At 35.4% G+C, this 20,803-nt stretch overlaps 1 protein-coding gene across 7 annotated transcripts in view; it reads right to left on the bottom strand.

Annotated features, from left to right (window-relative positions):
* ABCA10 (ATP binding cassette subfamily A member 10) overlaps positions 1-20,803 on the bottom strand; it is an 83,942-nt gene that overhangs the window by 51,027 nt on the left and 12,112 nt on the right. For 6 of the 7 annotated variants that reach the window (XR_004179487.1, XM_017950916.3, XM_031657732.1 and 3 more), the window contains 5 exons: positions 19,693-19,919; positions 16,419-16,560; positions 16,026-16,211; positions 14,913-15,060; positions 3,461-3,629 (listed from right to left, as the gene is read on the bottom strand). Coding sequence is in view for 6 of the 7 variants with exons in the window: in XM_017950916.3 (XP_017806405.2) it covers positions 3,461-3,629; positions 14,913-15,060; positions 16,026-16,211; positions 16,419-16,560; positions 19,693-19,919 (872 nt within the window). In the remaining variant the exon portion in view is untranslated. Of the gene's footprint in view, positions 1-3,460; positions 3,630-14,912; positions 15,061-16,025; positions 16,212-16,418; positions 16,774-19,692; positions 19,920-20,803 lie in introns of those variants that run through there. The other variant, XM_031657734.1, reaches the window with a different exon arrangement.

Consider the following 20,803-nt stretch of genomic DNA (forward strand, 5'->3'; position numbering starts at 1 on the left):
AGTGCAGTGGCGCAATCTCGGCTCACTGCAAGCTCCGCCTCCCGGGTTCACGCCATTCTCCTGCCTCAGCCTCCCAAGCAGCTGGGACTACAGGCGCCCGCCACCACGCCCGGCTAGTTTTTTGTATTTTTAGTAGAGACGGGGTTTCACCGTGTTAGCCAGGATGGTCTTGATCTCCTGACCTCGTGATCCGCCCCCCTCGGCCTCCCAAAGTGCTGGGATTACAGGCGTGAGCCACCGCGCCCAGCCAATTATCCCTTTTCTATCAGCAACAATCTCTTTTCTTCTGCAATGCAGAGGACATACCACGGACTCGATTTCACAGAACCCTCTTTTCAGTATCAGATTTTGCTAATGAGAAGGACATGGGCAAGATTTGGAGAGTAGAAATAAAGCAAGGTCATTATTCTCGGTTCACGTGAGCCAAGCATATTTGCAGGCTCGAGGTTTGCAACAGCTTCTCAGATTTCTTGACAAGTACTGCTTTGCTACTGCAGATTAAGATAACTGGTGAGAGATTTCCCAGAAAATCCCTGACATTTGCGGCAGTATACCGACAAACTTCTTGAAAAACACCCATTTCTATGCATCAGGGTAAGGTCCTCAGTGGCTATTTCTGGCTGTAACTTAACCTTCTCTCCTCTAACTCTTGTATATTTGTGAATCCCTAGTCCCTGTATTAAACCACTTTGCTCCCACAATATTTTCAGCAACTCACTTTTCCTGACCAGACCTAGACTGATAAAATACCCTAAATATTTCTATTTCTTCAGTTGCATCACCCTCAAATCCATTCTTCATAAAGCTGCCAAAGTGATCTATCAAAGTTCTGGTTACCTAATTTGCCTCCTTAAAAATCATTCAGTGATTCCCCACACTATACAGGATAGCCTAATCTCCTTACCTTGGCAAGCAAAATCTTCCATGATCTGATTTGATCCCTACATCTTAAAGTTTACCTCTCTCTTTTCTTGTACTTTAAGGTCAGAAATGTCAGTTCCTTGTGTTCCCTAGACATACACACTGTCTCTTGCTCTACTAGGTGGCTTATGCCATATTCTATGTATGGAAGGACCTTCACATACCCCACCATACTTTATATGACCAAGACCCTTCTCTTTCATAAGACTCACCTTGAGAGTCACCTCCTTTTGACTTTCCCCACTATACTACACTGGGTTGGATGATCCTTCTTTATTTCTTTTAATTATCTGTGTCCATCTCTACTACTTCTTTTATCAGTTATCTATTTTAGTGTCTATTTCCCTAGACTCTGCACTTCCTGAGGTTAAAGACTATCATTAATCTCTGTATCCTAATTCTAGGAGAGGGGTTGATTAATGATGAATAAATTAACAAAGTAATTAATTTGTCAGCAGTAACAGTCTGGTCCAGAATGATCAAAGAGTTGCTGGTTTCAGGTATGTTAGGCCACTTCCTATAGGATGTTCCCTGTATCTCTAGGTACAGACAGGGGGAACATCAAGGTAGATGACACTGTATGCAGGTTTAGACAGGCTAGAACTGTCACCTTTACCTGAAAGTATACTCAATTCACATTAACGTCATAAGGGCAAATTAGACCTAAGACCACTGAATAGGATGGCTAACATCAACCACTTAGGAGACCCAAATAACCTCTCTTCACACCATACAATCACACCATCTCCATTGTTCACTGGATGAATATGGATCAAACTCATGATTCTGGGCATTTATTGAACCATGCCCTAAAAGATGAGCTTTTGGCCTGACAAAGGAGGAAATAATATAATTTAGTCCTAATTTAATTTGTTATGTGCAACAACACTAAATTTTCTGTTGTCAATGTAATTACTATCAGAATTAATAGCAAAGAAAGTGATAAACTATAGCTACAGAATAACTATAAAAGTCTTCATGCAGGAGACAGGACTTGAAAGACTACTAAAAATTATAGAATTTGAGAAATTTCCTCAACTCCAGGGAACAGAGAACTTTCACCTTGATCTTTTCATGTTAGGTTATAGTATTCTCCTTCTCCTGTTGTCTCCTTCCTCATTTCCCACTGCTCCCAGAGACTTTCACCAATCACCTACATATCTGTTTCAAAATAAGGTGAATTGATATTGGTCTAACTGATTTAGTATATTTGGGATATTCCTAATAGCTAATATTTATTGAATACCTAGCAATGAGCCATGTAAAAGCTTTACATGTGATAGCTCATTGACTTTTTATGACAAATTGTCTATTATTGTTATGCTCATTTTTAAGATGAAGAAACTGATGCAAAGGAGGTTAATACTTTAGCTGAAATTAATAAGGGGCAAAGCCAAGATTCAAACCAGTTGGTTTAAATCTACAGACTACATCATAATCACTATGATCTACTGTCTCCTGAAAAAATACTTTTAAAAAGATACCTTTACATAAATAGAATGCCACTTAAGAATATTGCCCAAAAATCTTGAATAAAATATGCAAACACCTAGGGAAGTATGCACTAAATTATAGCAGAATCTTTTACTGATGGTTCTCCCTGCATTATTTCTTATTTGTATACTTTCAGTCAATCAAACCAGTTTGAATGTACAACTAACATTTATGCAGTCCCTATTATGTAACAGGCATATATGCTAAATTGTCTTATTATTTATATTATTAAAGATGAAAGAGAGGCATTCTATTCTATTTATTTATTTATTTATTTTTGAGACAGGGTCTGGGTCTGTCGCCCAGGCTGGAGTGCAAGTGGTACCATATTGGCTCAAACTCCACCTCTTGGGCTCAAGCCATCCTCCCACGGACAGCCTCCCCAGTAGCTGGGACTACAGGCACGCACCACCATACCTGGCTAATTTTTGTATTTTTTGTAAAGACAGAGTTTCGTCATGTTGCTCAGACTTGTCTCAAACTCCTGAGTTCAAGTGATCCACCCACCTGGGTCTACCAAAGTACGGGGATTATAGGTGTGAGCCACTGCACCTGGCCATATATTCTTAGAAATGAATGAAAAAGAAGCTTAGATGGCTCATATAGTTTAACTGAAAGTCACAAAGCTATTAAATTGTGAAGAGACCTTTTGACTTCAAATTTCAGTCCCTATACTCCCTAAAGGAAGATAGCCTAAGTTTGAAACACATGTATAATATATACTTATATACTGCATATGTATACATATACATAACACAGATGTATGTGTGTGTTAGAAGACAAAGCAGAGAGGGAGTGTAAGTGGTGGGAGATGATAAGATGGAAGACAGAAGATGAGAGGCAAGAAAATGATAGGTCTCTTAAATTTTACTGTTGATAGTATCAACAGTTTTTACTTTGAAAATGGTGAATGAGAGGAATTTAAGATGATGGCAGAGAATAATAAAAAGAAAAGAACACATCATCTGTATCAACATTTGACCTGCAGCTTCATTTATTAAGCTTTTACCTATAAGTGTACACGGTCACATAATTTCTTAGTTACCTTATGGCTTCTTTTCCATGGAACTCTGGAGAAACCGGTTCAAAAGAGTCATCAGAGGAATGCTCAGAATTTATTTCATTCTCAAAGATTTCATGATGAGTATTTTGATGTTTGGACCAAAAGGAAGACTTAAGGAAAAATAATGGAGAATCCCCATGGCCATCTTTATCTAACAAATAAAGATACAATTACATATTGCATCAATTAAACCACACTAATAAAAAGGAACATCTGTCCTTTACTTGCTATCAATTTTGAACTTAATTTATTACCTTGGGCATTTACATTTATAATGTTCAAAATAAACCATTACAGGTGCATTAAAGTTAAGACAGAGCTGTGGCTTTCAATAAGTTATCAGCGGTGATTGAGAAAAGTAAAAGCGCTCATGAGAGGGAATACAGTTCTAGCTGTAGGGAATCATATCAAACATCAAGAACGTCATTTTTTGGATTTCCAGACATTCGGATGCTAAAAAAAGAGATGTGTAAGCTGATCCTGCCACAGCATATGCAGACATATTATTTTGATAATATAGAAAAAATATTGAAAATAGTGAGTATATAATTCATCGTAAATTAAAAGAGATCTTTTTTCTGAGTCCTAAGAATACAACAAAAGCACAAAAATGAACATATTAAGAATGTAAAGGTAGACATATGGCTGGATAACTTTTGTCAAATAGGAAAAAGACATAGAAAGGAAGAAAATTAAAATTAAAGGATCATATGTAAGAGGCATGGGAAATATTTTTAATTCATTAGAAAAATTAAGCACAGATTAAATTGTTTCTGCCATAAATCTTCTTATGTTTTATTTTATATAAATTTTTTCAACCAGATACATAGATAATTCTTTGACTTTTTATGACCTGGAATTATACAGGGATCTGTATCAAGAGATAGTTCATATCATTCCCCAGTAGAAGGGGCTCTACGTATAATCAAGTAAAAATGGCTTGACAGTTAAATGGACTTTTATCTATTAGAGTAGAAACTACAGCTGCAGATCTAAAGAAGGAAAGAGAATAATATGAGATGGTGTTTTAATGATATATCCACAAAATAGGAATTTATTGGTGGTAAGAGGAGGAAATTTAAAAGATTTTTCAGAAACTATAGGATAATTAAAAGAATACAGAATTTTCACAGGTAATATTTTACTGCAAGCTGTTACTGAAAGTTAATATAATGTAGGGGGATGAAGCTGAGCAAAAGAAGAGCTAAAGAAGAGACAGAACATATAAACTTCTTGATATATGAAAGCAAAAGATGCTGATGACATGTAGAAAAATGTATGGGAAAGAATGGACAAGTTATAGATAGAAATTCTTTGACAAGAGAAATGAAAATAGTATTGTGGTTTTAGAGATATTATGTGGGAGAGAAGAAATGTTCAAAAACGAAAATATGTAAACACATCTAGAGTTGAACTAGCCAAAATGAGAAATTATACTATGAAAAAACAAAGCAAAAATTTTAGAAGGGGAAACAAATTAAAATTCAAAAATGAATTCATTTTATTCATAGAAACTATAGTATTTTAAAAAACATATCAAAAATCAAACTAATGTTTTATATTCTTGTTTTGCTACTACTGTAGTTGTTGCCTGTCCTCGTTAGTGCCTCACCTCTAGTAGCCAAAGCCAGAAACCAGTGAGCCATCCTCACCTCTTTTCCCTCTCTCTCACCTCCCCCAACTTCTATATAATTAACCACCAAATCAGATTGTTTCTATTACCTAAAAATTTCGTGAATCTGTTCTCCCCTTTACATTACAATGACATCTTAATTTGATCCTCTCAAACAGATTAGTATCCACCTGCTTTCAGCCCATTCTTCATGCAGCTGCCAGAGAGAGCTTCCTAAAATGCAAATCTAACCAGTGAAAGAGCCTACATACACTACTACTTCAGTCTCTCTCCACTTTTTGCATCAGTTGTTCTAACGCTTTTGGATTTTGTATACAAACAATATTTCAAGACACAAATATATTGTGTTAAGGATAGTTTAAAAGCCTATCTGTTATGCTATAACCATCACTGCAAAAATGAAATATTTTCACTACAAAATACAGATAGAGAAAAGCTATGATCTCACAATAGAGAAGACAACTTCAAATTAAAGAATTAAGATATATAAATAAATTTCACATTCTTTCTCTTATCTGACAAGGTGAAAATTTTGTCAGCGATCATCACCAATACTTGAGTTGCCCAAGTGGACACAATCCAAAATTCTGTACATTCCGTATCAAGTGAAAATTATAACCAGGTACCTATAGAGGGGCTTATTGGAGACAAGCCTCAGAATCTCAGGGATCTTTACATGCTATAGTGTAATGTGCACAAGCATGTGCATCTGGAAAAATCTCCCAGTAATTCTTGTACACTGGTTAATAATTTCTACATCACAGTCTCCTACTATGCACCAACTCTGCCAAACAATTTTTAATTTCCCTTATGATATACTATTTCACATTGCTGAGCATACTTGCTGTTGACTCTATGGCTGGATAACTGCTGTCAAATAGGAAAGGATATAGAAAGGAAGAAAATTAAAATGTATTGCTGAGCATACATGCTGTTGACAATATGACTGTAGACAAAATGTGTTTTCAAGATTCTTTCAGATGATTTGTTTTTAAGACTCTTCTCCACAAGATAAACTTACTTATCCTCTAAATGCAATTTGAGGTGTTTCCTCCATGCCTTTTCTAATTTGACAACCCTAGAACTTACCCTCTCATGGAACCTTGTGGTATCCTCTCTTATTACACTTCTTACACTACATTTAACTACTAATTTACATAAGTATTTCCAATGCTAACTGCAAAAGCCTTGAAGACTCAGACTCTTAACCCATCATAGGCTTCAATAAGCAGTTACATTTTAAATGGTTAAGTAGATTAAATCTGATGTCTAATTGGTATAGATATCATTAGCAATTCTTAGCTTGTTTTGGTTCAGTAAAAGAATTATAAATGTAAAAACATTTACATATAACCTGGTGTAAAAATAAAGATTTGAAAGATGCTTATAAAAATTTAGATTGACCAGGCACAGTGGCTCACGCCTGTAATTTGAGCACTTTGGGAGGCCAAGGCAGCTAAATGGCTTGAGGCCAGGAGTTTTAGACCAGCCTGGATAACATGAGCATTAGGTCAGAGTTTCAAAGTTCTAGTCCAAATTCTGCTAAATGTGTTCTTGGCCAGTCGTATAACTTCTCTAGATCACTGTTTCGGCACCTCTAAGATGCGTGTTCTGGATTAAATAATGAACTAAAAGCTGATTATTAAAAGTATAGATTATACAAACAGGAATTGAAAGGAAAAAGTCAAATTCAGTTTTCCCAGGTTTAAAGATTACTTGTGCTTCTGGGCAGTGAGGCTGGGGGAATATTGGAAAAGAAAAACAAGATGACTATGAATAAGTGAAGGACTTAAAGAAACATGAAAATGTTGCCTATTAAAATGCTAATTAAATTCTAGAGATGAGGAATTTGTGTTACCATATTAATGATCAAAAAGCTCTCAGTTGCATGTAAAACTTGTAATTCTAATCACAACAGAAGATCATGAAGGGGAAATAGTAAAAGCACAAATGTAATATCCCTCGAATTATCATAAGTCTGGAGTTTCTATCTTTATATCTAACTGTTATAACTGAGCTTCATAGTAGATGGGATTTGAGCATATAATGTCTGTGAACAAAGAACATTATTGTTCTTATTAAAGCTTAAAAACCCATCATCGTGTTATAGAAACTTACCTTAAATTTAGGACCTCCAGACATTAGGTAGATACAAATGATACAGAAAATGTGATTCTAGAATAATACTTTTCTTTTAAACAAAACATTTGAGAGGAGCTGGGCACATTCCTCAGCCCCGGGCTCAAAACAAACAAGCCCAATACAAACACATCCCATCCTCCCATCCCACCACATATCGCCATATCTCTCTCAAACTTCCTGAGCCCAGTACAAACATATCCCATCCTCCCATCCCACCACATATCTCTCAAACTTCCTGAGCCCAGTACAAACACCACCTGGAAGGTCTCCGATAAGGAGACAGCCGTTCAAGGTTTTACTGAAAGCGCGGGAACCGAAAGAATTCCTTTGTTCCCCTGTAACTTTCGGGCTATAAAAAGCAAACACTCGCATTGTTCGGGGCCCTCTTGTATGCTGTGTAATGGAGGGACCAAGTTCGAACTTGTCGTAAAGATCCTTGCCGCTTGGCTTTGACTCTGGACTCTGGTGGTCTTCTTTGGGGAATAGAGGGTCTGGGCATAACACATTCTATGTAAAATTTGTCCCCTGACATGCTCAGAGGTATCATTTAAATGAAAAAAAAAATGAAGTTGGTATAGCAGACATCAATAAGGTGTGTAATGGGACTTCCCAGCACTTGTTCCCTAGCAGAAACATTAACTTGAAACAACTATCCACTCAAAAATACCTTCACAAGCACTAAGAAAACCAGGTGACTGAGTACAGCACCTGAGTGTAGTAGCTCAGAAATAAGAAAAGGTGCATTGAAGAGGGCAGAAAAGACAGTTTTGCAAAACCTGTGCCACCCCTTCCCAATCTGTCAGGCAGCACAACACGAAAACAGATACCCTCCACTTGAGGAAATGAGAGATTGTTTCGTGTCTGTGCAAAAAGCATTTTAGTTTGATGCAGACTCTGTCTCACACCATATACAAATTGATCCCAACTTGCAAAGCTTCAACTTATAATTTTTCAACTTTATGATGGGTTTATTGGGATGAAATCCCATTGTAAGTTGAGGAATATCTGTACAAAAATCAATTCAAAATGAAGTAAAGACTTAAAAGTAAAACCCTAAACTGTAAAACTACTAGAAAGAAATGGGGGTGGGGGAGGAGGCGGAGCTTCATGACATTGGTCTGGGCAATGATTTTTTTTGGATAGGACCCCAGAAGCATGAATAACAAAACAAAAGTAGACATATGAGATTACATCAAACTAAAAAGCTTTTGCACAGCCAGGAAAGCAATCAACAGAGTAAACAGAAAATATTTGCAAATGATACATCTGATAAGAGGTTAATATACAAAATATGCAGCAAACTCAACAGTAAGAAAACAATAACCCAATTTGAAAAAGAGCAAAGGACCTGAATAAACATTTCTGAAAAGAAGACTTACAAATGGCCAACAAGAATATGAAAAAGTACTCAACATCACTAATCATCAAGGAAATGCAAATTAAAACCACAATGTGATAGCACCTCACATCTGTTAGAAAGGATGCTATGGAAAAGATGAAGGGTAAAAAGTGTTGGCAAGGATGTGGAGAAAAGGGAAGCCTTGCCACTGTTGGTGAAAATGTAAATTAGTACAACCGTTATGAAAAACATGATGGAGGTTCCCAAAAAGGTAAAAATAGAACTACCATATGATTGAGCAATTACACTTCTGGTATACATCCTAAGGAAATGAAAGCATTACATTGAAGAGATATCTGCACTCCCATATTCATTGCAGCATTATTCACAATAGTCAAGATATGAAAAAACAAACTGAGTGTCCATCAAAGGATAAATGGAGAAATAAATTGTGGTATATATATGTACAATAGAATACTATTTAGCTTGTCAACGGAAGGAAATTTTGTCATTTGTGACAACATGCACGAATCTGGAGATACATCATGTTAAGTAAAATAAGCCAGATACAGAAATATAAATACTACATAACCTCACTTATATGTAGAATCTAAAATGTGGAATGAACTGAAATAGAGAATAGAATCTTGGCTACCAGGGCCTGGCAGGGGGTGGGGAGAGGGCAGGGGTTGGAGAGGTTGGAAAGATGTTTGTTAGTCAAAGGATACAAAATTTTAGTTAGGTAGGAGGAATAAATTCAAGAGACCCACTGTACAACATGGTGACTATACTTAATAACAATGTATTTTGAAAACTGCTAAGAGAGTAGATTTTAAGTGTTCTCACCACAAAAAAATAAGTACGTGAGGTAATGGATATGTTAATTAGATATGGCTAAGTTCACAATGTATATTATTTCAAAACATCATGTGTACATGGTAAATATATCAAGTTTTTGGCAATTAAATTAATTATTTTTAAAAAGGTTTTGTGGTCAGTGAAGTATAGAGACAGTGAATTACTAATTAAATTTTATAAGAATGTATTAGGAAAAACATTATGTTTACTACAGAAAACCAAAAATTTAGTAAAGGGGAAAAAAGGAATATGGCACAGAATTGTAAAACAGAAAAAAATTTAACCTTGGCAATAATACAGTTTATTTCTTCCTCTACCTACTACAAAGAATTCCAATTTTGTCTGCTAGGTTCCCGGGTTTTGGGGGCTAAAGAAAATTAATTTGATTTATATTACAAAGGGTAACGAATGATGGACAAAGGCTAAAACAAGAGATTCCAAAAGGAAGAAAGCAATGAGAAAATAGAGCAGAGCCTAAACCAATTAGTTAAAGGACACTTTTAAGAATTTAGATGCCAGGCACAGTGGCTCACATTTGTAATCCCAGCACTTTAGGTTGCCAAGGTGGGAGGATCGCTTGAGGCCAGGAGTTTGAGACCAGCCTGGGCAACACAGCAAGACCCCACCTCTACGAAAAAATTAAGAAAAAATAATTAGTCTGGTGTGGTGGCACATGTCTGTGGTCCCAGCTACGGAGGAGAGGCTGAGGTGGAAGGATAGTTTGAACCTGGGAGGTTAAGGCTGCACTGAGCTATGATGGCACCACTCTACTGCAGCCTGGGTAACAGGGAGACCCTGTCTTCAAAAAAAAAAAAGAATTTAGAGAACAGGGTGTTTTTAATGCTCTTGCCATATGTATAAGTGACAGAATGAGTGCATACAGAAGTAGACAAGCTTTAGGATTTGAAGTTCCATTTTGCCTGTTTGAAAAATAACAATAAAGTAATTTTTAAAATTGTCAAATATGAGAGTGCTTTCACTGTGACCTGTATCAAGTTAGGGCAACATGTTAAGATAGTTTTATATGGGTTATGTATGCTACATGCTGCTCTTTAGTCAAAAGAAGAAACTTTATCTAATTAGAGAATTCAATTCATTTCTTCACAGGAATAATTTTTCAAAGTAATTTTGAAGCCAATTTGCTACATACATAAGAAATTACTCACATGAAAATGATACATCATGAAATTGAAAAAGAAAATTGTATTATTTGCCAGTAAGAAGCATAGGGACTAAACTGTAAATGATAGTATAATAAAGATTAACCTAACAAAACAAGTCTAGAAGAAGGCCATAAATATTTTTCAAATAAAATACCTGATTTAGAAACCAGATGAATATACTAAAATAAGTAGCGTTTGAAATGACAGTAATAGATTCTGACATGTAAGAAATTATGTGTGAGGAAAACATGGATTTTTTATGGAGCTAAATAAGTACAGTCATGTGTCCTGAATGATGGGGATACCTTCTGAGAAATGTGTGATTTTGTCATTGTGCAAACACCATAGAGTGTACTCTATAAACCTAAATGATATAGTCTACTACACACCTAGGCTATATGGTAGTCCACGGCTCCTAGACTACAAACCTGTACAGCATGTTACTGTACTGTATACTGTAGGAAACTGTAACACAATGGTATCTCTATCTTATCACATCTAAACATAGAAAAGGTACAGTAAAAATATGGGATTATGATCTTATGTGACCACTGTGGTACCTGTACTCCATCACTGACCAAAACATCATTATGCAGCACATGACTGTACGTTAGTTTTTAGGATTATATGTGTACACACTATTTACAAATTTTATAGTCATTTAAAAGCTATCTGTAGAGCTTATGCTATTACTTTATTATTATTATTATTATTATTATTATTGTTTCAATAGTTTTGGGGGAACAGGTGATGTTTGGTTACATGGATAAGTTATTTAGTGGTTATTTCTGAGATTTCGCTGTACACATCACCCGAGCAGTGTACACTGCATCCAATGTGTAGTCTTTTATCCTTCAAACCCTCATCCTTCCCTCCAAGTCCCCAAAGTTCATTATATTATTCACATGCTTTTGCATCCTCATAGCTTAGCTCCCACTTATAAGCAAGAGCATATGATGTTTGGTTTTCCATTCCTGAGTTAACTTCACTTAGAATAATGGTCTCTGACTCCATCTAGGTTGCTGCAAATGCCATTATTTCATTCCTTCTATGCCTGAGTAGTATTTTATTTATATATATATATATATAAAATATATATTTAATAAATACATATATACACACATTCATATAATGATACATATATATGCCACATTTTCTTTACCCACTCATTGATGGATGGGCATTTGGGCTCATCCCATATTTTTGCAATACCACCTTACTCCTGCAAAATGGCCATAATTTAAAAAATAAAAAAAGAATAGATGTTGGCACAGATGTCATGAGAAGGGAACACATTTACATGGCTCATGGGAACGTAAACTTGTACAACCACTATGGAGATTCCTTAAAGAGCTAAAAGTGGAACTACCCTTTGATCCAGCAGTCCCACTACTAGTTATCTACCCAGAGGAAAAGAAATCACTACATGAAAAAGACACTTGCATATGAATGTTTATTGCAGCACAATTTGCAATTGCAAAAATAGGGAACCAGCCTTAAATAATGCCATTATTTTATTCCTCTTTAATGGCTGAGTAGTATCCTATGGTATATATATATCATATATATATACACATCATATATATCATATATGTGTATGATCTATATATATACACACACCGCATTTTCTTTATCCACTTGTTGGTTGAGAGCATCTAATGTTCATCAGAGATATTGGTCTGTAGCTTTCTTTTTTTGTTATGTCCTTTCCTGGTTTTGGTATTAGGGTGATCCTGGCTTCACAGAATGATTTAGGGAGGATTCCCTCTTTCTCTATCTTTTGAAATAGTGTCAATAGGATAGGTACCAACTCTTCTTTGAGTGTCTGACAGAATTCAGCTATGAATTCATCTTTTTGAGGGGGGAATATTTTAATTACCACTTCAATCTCACTGCTTGTTATTGATCTGTTCAGAGTTTCTATTTCTTCTTGGTTTAATCTAGAAGGGTTATATATTTCCAGGAATTTATCCATCTCCTCTAGGTTTCATAGTTTTTGCACATAAAGGTGTCCATAGTGGCCTTGAATGATCTTTTGTACTTCTGTGTTATCAGTTGTAATATCTCTCATTTCATTCCAAATTGAGCATATTTGGATCTTCTCTCTTGGTGAATCTTGCTAGTGGTCTATCGATTTTGTTAAACTTTTCAAATAACCAGCTTTTCGTTTCATTTATTTTTAGTATTTTTTGTTTCAATTTCATTTAGTTCTGCCCTGATCTTGGTGATTTCTTTTCTTCTGCTGGGTTTGGGTTTGGTTTGTTTTTGTTTCTCTGGTTCCTTGAGGTGTGACCTTAGATTGTCTATTTGTGCTCTTTCAGACTTTTTGATGTAGGTATATTATGCTATGAACTTTCTTATTAGCACTGCTTTCGCTGTATCGCAGGGGTTTTGATAGGTTGTGTCACTATTATCATTAGGTTGAAATAATTTTTAAATTTCTGTTTTTATTTCATTGTTGACCCAACAATCATTCAGGAGCAGGTTATTTAATTTCCATGTATTTGCATGGTTCTGAGGATTCCTTTTGGAGTTGATTTTCAATTTTGTTCCATTGTGGTCTGAGACAGTACTTGATATAGTGTTGATTTATTGAGACTTGTTTTGTTGCTTATCATATGGTTTACCTTGGAGAAGGTTCCATGTGCTGATGAACAGAATGTATATTCTGCAGTTGTTGGGTAGAATATTCTGTAAATATTTGTTAAGTTCGTTTGTTCTAGGGTATACCTTAAGACCATTGTTTCTTTGTTAACTTTCTATCTTGATGACCTGTTTAGTGCTATTGGTGGAGTATTGAAGTCCCCCACTATCATCATGTTGCCATTTATCTCATTTCTTAGGTCTAGTAATAACTGTTTTTATAAATTTGGGAGCTCCAGTATTAGGTGCACATAGATTTAGGATTGTGATATTTTCCTGTTGGACCAGTCCTTTTATTATTATATAATGTCCCTCTTTGTCTTTTTTAACAGTTATTGCTTTAAAGTCTGTTTTGTCTGATATAATAATAGCTACTCCTGTGTCCATTTGTATGGAATATCTATTCCCACCACTTTACCTTAAGTTTATGTGAGTCCTTATGTGTTGGGTGAGTCTCCTGAAGAGAGACCAGTGGGGTAAAAGAAAAACCATCAGGTGGGGGCAGGGTTAGGCACGTCTGAGCTCAGACTCTCCTTGGGTGGGGTTTGCTTTGACCACTGTGGGGGACAGGTTTGCCGGGGGTGGTTCTCAGACCAATGGAATTATGTTCCCAGGGAAATTATGGCTACTTCTTCTGTATCATACAGATAGCCAGGAAAGTGGGGGAAAGCCAGGAGTGACAGGGCTCACCCAGATCCCACACAGTCAGCAAGGCCAGTCTCACTCCCGCTGTGCCCCCACAACAGCACTGAGTTTATATTCAGGCAGCCAGTGAGCTAGGCTGAGATCTTGCCCCAGGCTATAAGCCTCCCCGCTGAGAAAGCAAGTAGGGCTCTCAGGCCTGGCTGGGCCCTCCCCATCTGCCCACATCTTTGGCTGTGGCTTCTGTGCTAGTGTCGACACTTTCTGTTCAACCCCCTAACCAACTCCCACCCTGGCCCCTTCCGATTCTGCTCAAGAAAATTCATGCTCAGTCAAAGTTACTACAAAGTTCGGTTAGGAGTTTCCTTCACTCTGTGGTCCCTCCCCTATTTTATTACTTTTAATAACACTATAGAAAGCACTCTTATTGGGCTGATGTTTCCACAAAAGGGAGAGACTTGCTTTAAAGTCTGTTTTGTCTGATATAAGAATAGCTACTCCTGTGTCCATTTGCATGGAATATCTATTCCCACCCGTTTACAGACCACAGTGGCACAAAATCGAATCCATTAACTTCATATTGTGTTTCCTTCTTCATAGTTTTGAGATTCGGAAGAACAAGTATACTTGAGCCAAATATTAGCAAGAACCAATTAATGAACTATTTTACATAAGTGAGTTCAACTGAAGCACTCAAAAGCATCATTATTCCATAGCTGATTTAAGTGTTTCCCTCCCTCTCTCCAACCAAAACACACACCGACACATATATCCTACCTTTACGAAAGACAAAAACCAAAATAAACACAGTTCTTTTTAATTAAAATTATGTTTAAAAATAATTCAGTTCATACCATTACATAGTAAAATGGAAATGAGGAAATTCTACTGTTTTGAAAATTTTTCTTCTCTACTATCAGAAATGCTTCTTAACTTACAAATAAACAGGTATTAATATATGTTTTAAGAAAGACAATTGCTTTAAATTTAACTTTAACCACACTATTAACTTACCAGGTAAAACTCGCTCAAAATACAACGTTAATATCAAATAGAAAAGAGCATCAAATGCCAAAATGAAGAAAGTGGCTATGATTATATACGAATCCCCAGAGGGATCAGGAAAAATAACACCACTTAAGTAATTATCCAGGTGTGTAATCTGAGATTTAAAAGAAAAAATAAAATGTTAGATGAACTTATAAAACTATATAAAACAATGTATTTTTTTAAAAAAAGGTGGTACCTAGACATATGTAATTAATATTTTAATACCTTTTCAAATATGCACAGTAAAGGTGCTACTAGTATTGCTGCTTTTTAAAAATAGAAGTATTCTCACAAAACTGTAAAATGCTATACATGAAAGTAAAACAAAAAAGAGAAATGTAACTGTATCATTAATCATGGGTATTCTGACAAAGAAAATAGGGAGAAGTGGACAAGCAACCAAATATAACATACTTTGGAAGGAAAACTTGAAGTGGGCAACACAATTGGAGCCCATTTAAAGAAACATAAAAATTCTAAGTATAAGATATTGCAGAAACATTCAATTATTAAATAAATATTGAAGACTTGAAGAAAAAACTAGAAAGATAATAATGATAATAGTTAACACTTAGTATGTATGTATCTGACACTGTACTAGTGCTATATGTATATAATAGCACAATTAATCTTAAAAATTTACCCCCATGAGGTGGGTTCTACTGACATCCTCATTCTGCAGAAGACAGGCTAAAGGGATTAAGTGACTTGCCCAATGTCACCAGCCGGTAGGCAACAGAGATGAGACCCTCATCCATGCCATCTGGCTTCACTCGTTATTCGTAACCTCACATTTTACTGCCTCTTTAAATGGTGATGTAAACCAGAAATTTCTCAGTGGTCAGATAATGGGCAATTATTTTTCTTCTTTAAATTTGCTAGGATTTTACAAATGATCTGCCTGCTTTGTTTACCCATTTGATAAAATTTTGTTGCTGTTCTTATTTAGTTTCTCAACAGCAGAATTTCTTAAAACACAGAGTGGCTGAGTATTAAATTTCATGAGGCACCAAATTCTTGAATAAGAACATATTTTGAAAATCTAATAATAAAATCTTGAAATAATTATGTTCTTACCTGGGCCATTCCAGCAATGAAGGCAAAAGGGCTAAGAAGACTTAATACCCATCCCAAAGACAAAGGAAGTTGTCTATATAACACAGTGAATCCCAGACATCCCCAAAATACAGTGAAGAGAAATCCAGCCAAACCAGCGAGCATAGGTTTCCTTATTAACACACTCATGAGGAAAGCCAATGCTATCTGAAGGAAGAAAGAGTTCCAATTGGTATACTTTTCCTTGAAGAGTTATGAATTCATCAATTTCTCACATTGTCAAAAATTTTCTCAAAACATATAGAAAATAGAATAGAAAATATAGTGACTACACTAATATCCCAAAGAAACATTATTTGCTCATATATTTGTAATCTGAAACAAGTTAAGAGGTAATATGTTTTACCAACTCACCAAAGAAAGGCCGTATAAGCTAAAGAGTGTGAATATCACCATGAAGCCAGTATGAAATATAATTGGGATTGATGTTATGATCAGAGCCATAAAAATGGACATAACAAAGATGAAGCAAACATAGGTCAATCCCCAGGAGAGCCTATGGTAGAAACAAGGTGTTAGTTCAACATGTCACACACATAAATGTTTGGAGAGGTAATATGCAAAATGGTTAAGAGTACAAGCTCTAAAATCAGGGCAAAATTTATTCTAAACGGGTAGCCATGCACATTTTCTGACTATTGGCAAGTTACTTATCTTCTCTCACTCTCATCTGTAAAATGGAGTTTTTCATGGTATTCATATGGTTGTTCTGAGAAATAAATGAGATAATGCTTTTGAAGATGTTAGTTTAGCATGTGGCATAGAAAGTAGCCATTATTATAATTATCTTTATAGCTGTAGAACAAATTTTATATTTAATATAACTAAATATACTTTTATTCTTTCAGTTAAATGACTACATAAAATGTCAGTGGAAAAACAGTGACAATCTCCCCTTTAAAAATACTAAAGCTTTCTAAGGTATACAATTCTTCTGAATGTTTAACAGAAATCTTTCCAATTTAAGTAAAGCTCATTTCATTTTTTATCCTTGTATGTCTGTGGACATTAGACAATGTATTATTTTTAAGAATCAGAATACCATAGTGCTACTACAAAATGTGAAACTAAAATAAAGTGAAAGGTATCATGATGCCGGGCACGGTGGCTCACGCCTATAATCCCAGCACTTTGGGAGGCTGAGGCAGGTGGATCGCCTGAGTCAGGAGTTTGAGATCAGCCTGGCCAACATAGTAAAACCCCATCTCTACTAAAAATACAAAAAATTAGCTGGGTGTGGTGGTGGGCGCCTGTAATACCAACTACTATGGAGGCTGAAGCAGGAAGATCGCCACCCTGGAGGCGGAGGTTGCAGTGAGAAGAGATCATGCCATTGCACTCCAACCTGGGCAACAAGAGTGAAACTCCGTCTCAAAAACAAAAAACAAGGTATCATGATGATTATAGTTGTACAACTGTGATTGAATGTCAAAGTAGCCAAAACATTGTTGCTTTTGAAAATCTCTCAAGTAGATGGAAAGGTACATTTTAAACAACCACCATATGATCCAGCAAATATACCACTGAGTATTTTTCCCAGAAAAATTAAAACTTATGTTCATACAAAAACCTGTACATGAATGTTCATAACAGCTTTGTTCATAAGCGCCAAAAACTAGAAACAACCTGTATCTCCTCCAAAGGCTGAAGAATTAAACAAACTGAAATACATCCATACCATGGATTTTATTACTCAATAATAAAACAAACAAACAAACAAAACAAACAAACAAGAAAAACCAAGCTATTGATAAATGAGAATTTGGCATACTTGAGCCTTATTTGGGCAAAGTAGTATCATCTACTGAGCTAAGTAGTAAATTTGTGCCTGATCAGATAGAAAGTAGAAGAAGGGATAATATACAAGAAGTGTGAGGGCTTTACAAGAAATATAGCAGTTTTACCTCAATACCTGGGATACTTGCATTTGGCAATGGGTTCTTATGAAAATTTAAAGAACAAAATTTGCAAAGCTATATTTTTTTAAGAAAATTATATCATTTTATTATTTAAAAATCTATTTTCCTTGTCTTTGAAAAGAGGACAAAGAGCTTGTCCAAGACACCCTCTCCAATAACAGATGCAACATATCAACTAATAAAAAAATTATATCCAACACAAAATCTGGTATCTTGTACCCTTGTACAGTTTTATATCAGGGAAGAATCATTCAGAAATTTAGATCCAATGTTTGAGGTGATGGATATCCCAATTATTCTGATTTGATCATTATACACTGTATATATGTATCAAGATGCCACACATACCCCACAGTATATACAATTATGATGTATCAATTAAAAATAGCAAAAAAATGACAAAAAAATCTGAATCCAAACTTAATACTTATCTACTGTAAAGCTAATAATATGGTAGGGATTTCTGTAGTCCAGTTTCACAAAAGACTTTTTCTATCTCCTTTTCTCCCTTGTCATTAAATTCATTTTATTAATATTTTTGAGTTTTCTAGCACAGTCTCTGAAAGAGTGCTGTTTTCTTAGGCTTGATTCCTGGCTTTATTGCTTATAAGTTACAGGTTTTAGGGAAAAATCTTAACTTTTCTCTACTTTAGTTCTCTTACCTGTAAAATGTGGATAACAGTTCTATCATCCCTAGAACATGGTAAAGTACTTAAACAATATTATTATTTCTATAATTATTAGACTATAATACCTCATTATTATTAAATATTTACTTTATTACTATAATTGTATACTATCTCAAAGTCTAGGGGAAAAAGGACAGTACTTAAAGGGATGGATGAATGCATAGATACATACATAAATGCATAGGCTAGATAGATAGATGGAGAGAGATGCCTTTTACCAGGCACTAACAAGCACCGAACATTCTACTGTGTGATTTAAACATATTGCTTCATTTAATCCTGAGACTGTTTGATCAATTCCACCCAAATAACATTTTTACAGACTGTGACCTGGCCCCAGTGACACTGTGGTAAATTCATTTATTGTCCAAAATTTTTTGAACCTTTTTCTGCTCCTCACTGTTATGAAAAGCAGCATAATTTCCCATGTCACTAAATGTGAGACTGTCACTTTGACTTGCTTTGATCTCATGGTGGGCAGAACATACTTCTTTCCCTCTTGACTTTAGTTTTGTCCATGTGACTTACTTTAATGAGATTTTATTATATATGATGTGAGCAGGAGCTTGCAGAGAGACTTGCCCCCTTGTGTTTCTGTGGTTGAATGAGAAGACCATGACCAGCTAGCCTACTGGCCCAAGAAGGAAGTGAGTCACAGGAATAACACGTGGATCTAATCTGTACCTTGAATCCAAGTCTGGCCAAGCCCAGACTAGATCTGCCATACTGCAGACAAATAAGAAAGAATAAATAATTGTTGTTTGAGGTTGCGGGGTTTGGGGTGGTTTTTATGCAGCATTTTTCTGGCAATATGTAATGATCATACATTTTTCTTCAACTCAGGGAAACATAAACACAATCCTTACTTATTTTCTACTGCAAGCATCTTAAACTCTAATGCAAGTAAGGTGATTAAATTGAATACATGCAAGAAAACTTGTGAGTACATCCAATTTTTTAAGAACCTAGTTTCTTTAATGATTAATGTATGATATACAATAAAGTAGCAACTTAACTTACCAGAATGCTGACTCTCGGAGACCCATTACTGACATCAGTTTCTTAAATTCTCCTCTTTCCCTTGCAACATTTAATGATGCAAAATATATAAAAGAAGAGAAAGAAACTAAGCAAGTAAAAATAAACCATTCATTCATAATTTCTCCCTTAGAAATGAAAGGTAGCATCTTCATATTTATTCCAATAACTGATGTCAACTCCTCCATTACAGAATGATTTGTTGTGACCTAAATTGGGACATTAACACATTTATTATGTTAACTATAGACAAAATGTAGTAGAAAACCACATACTTTTTATTTTCAATTTCAGTATTTACATATTCTCATCATTTTAAAGTATGGTGAATTATTAATATCAGAACAATCTTAATAACTTCTGGTACCAATTGACATGAATTATAAGAATCATTTGAGAAATTACTGAAGGTCTATCATGCATAATATACTGTGCTAGGTGATGGGGAAACAGCAGCAATTCAGACAGAAACACTCTTCATTCTCATAGAGCTTTACATTTTGTAGCACAGCAGCAGAAGAAAGGAGAGGTATTAAATAAATCGTTGTATAATAAATTGTTTAGTTACAATTGAGCAACCATGTCAAACGAAAAGTAAAGGAAAATCAAGAAAGGCTTCCCTAAAAAAGTGACATTTTTACTGAGTGTTGAAGGCTGTGATCTTTCCTAAACAAAGACTGTGCGGAGAGGGTTGAGGATGGAGAAGAAAACTCTGAGCAGAGTAAACAGTATATGAAAAGGAAAGAAGGTGTATAGTGCATTGGAGCACATAAAAGAGGCTCCTGCCACAAAATAAATAAATAAATAAATAGACTGTAGATAAGGCTAAAGAAATAAACCACTCCCATAGTTTAGGCAAGATATGATAATGATGTGGCCTTGTGCAGGTGGCAGAACTGAAGTACATAGATTTGAGCTTAGAAATAAGAGGCCAGGTAAAAGATTGGATATGATGAGTGAGACACAGAAAATTTTCTCTGATAATTCCCCAGTCCCTTTTGGTCAACTAGGTGGTTTTAGCATTCACTGAGATAGGGAAAATTTTATAAGACTCAGTCATATTCACAGAAAAACATTCACATTCAGTTTTGAG

This window comes from Papio anubis, chromosome 17 (assembly GCF_008728515.1).
Source record: "Papio anubis isolate 15944 chromosome 17, Panubis1.0, whole genome shotgun sequence".
NCBI lineage: Eukaryota > Metazoa > Chordata > Mammalia > Primates > Cercopithecidae > Papio > Papio anubis.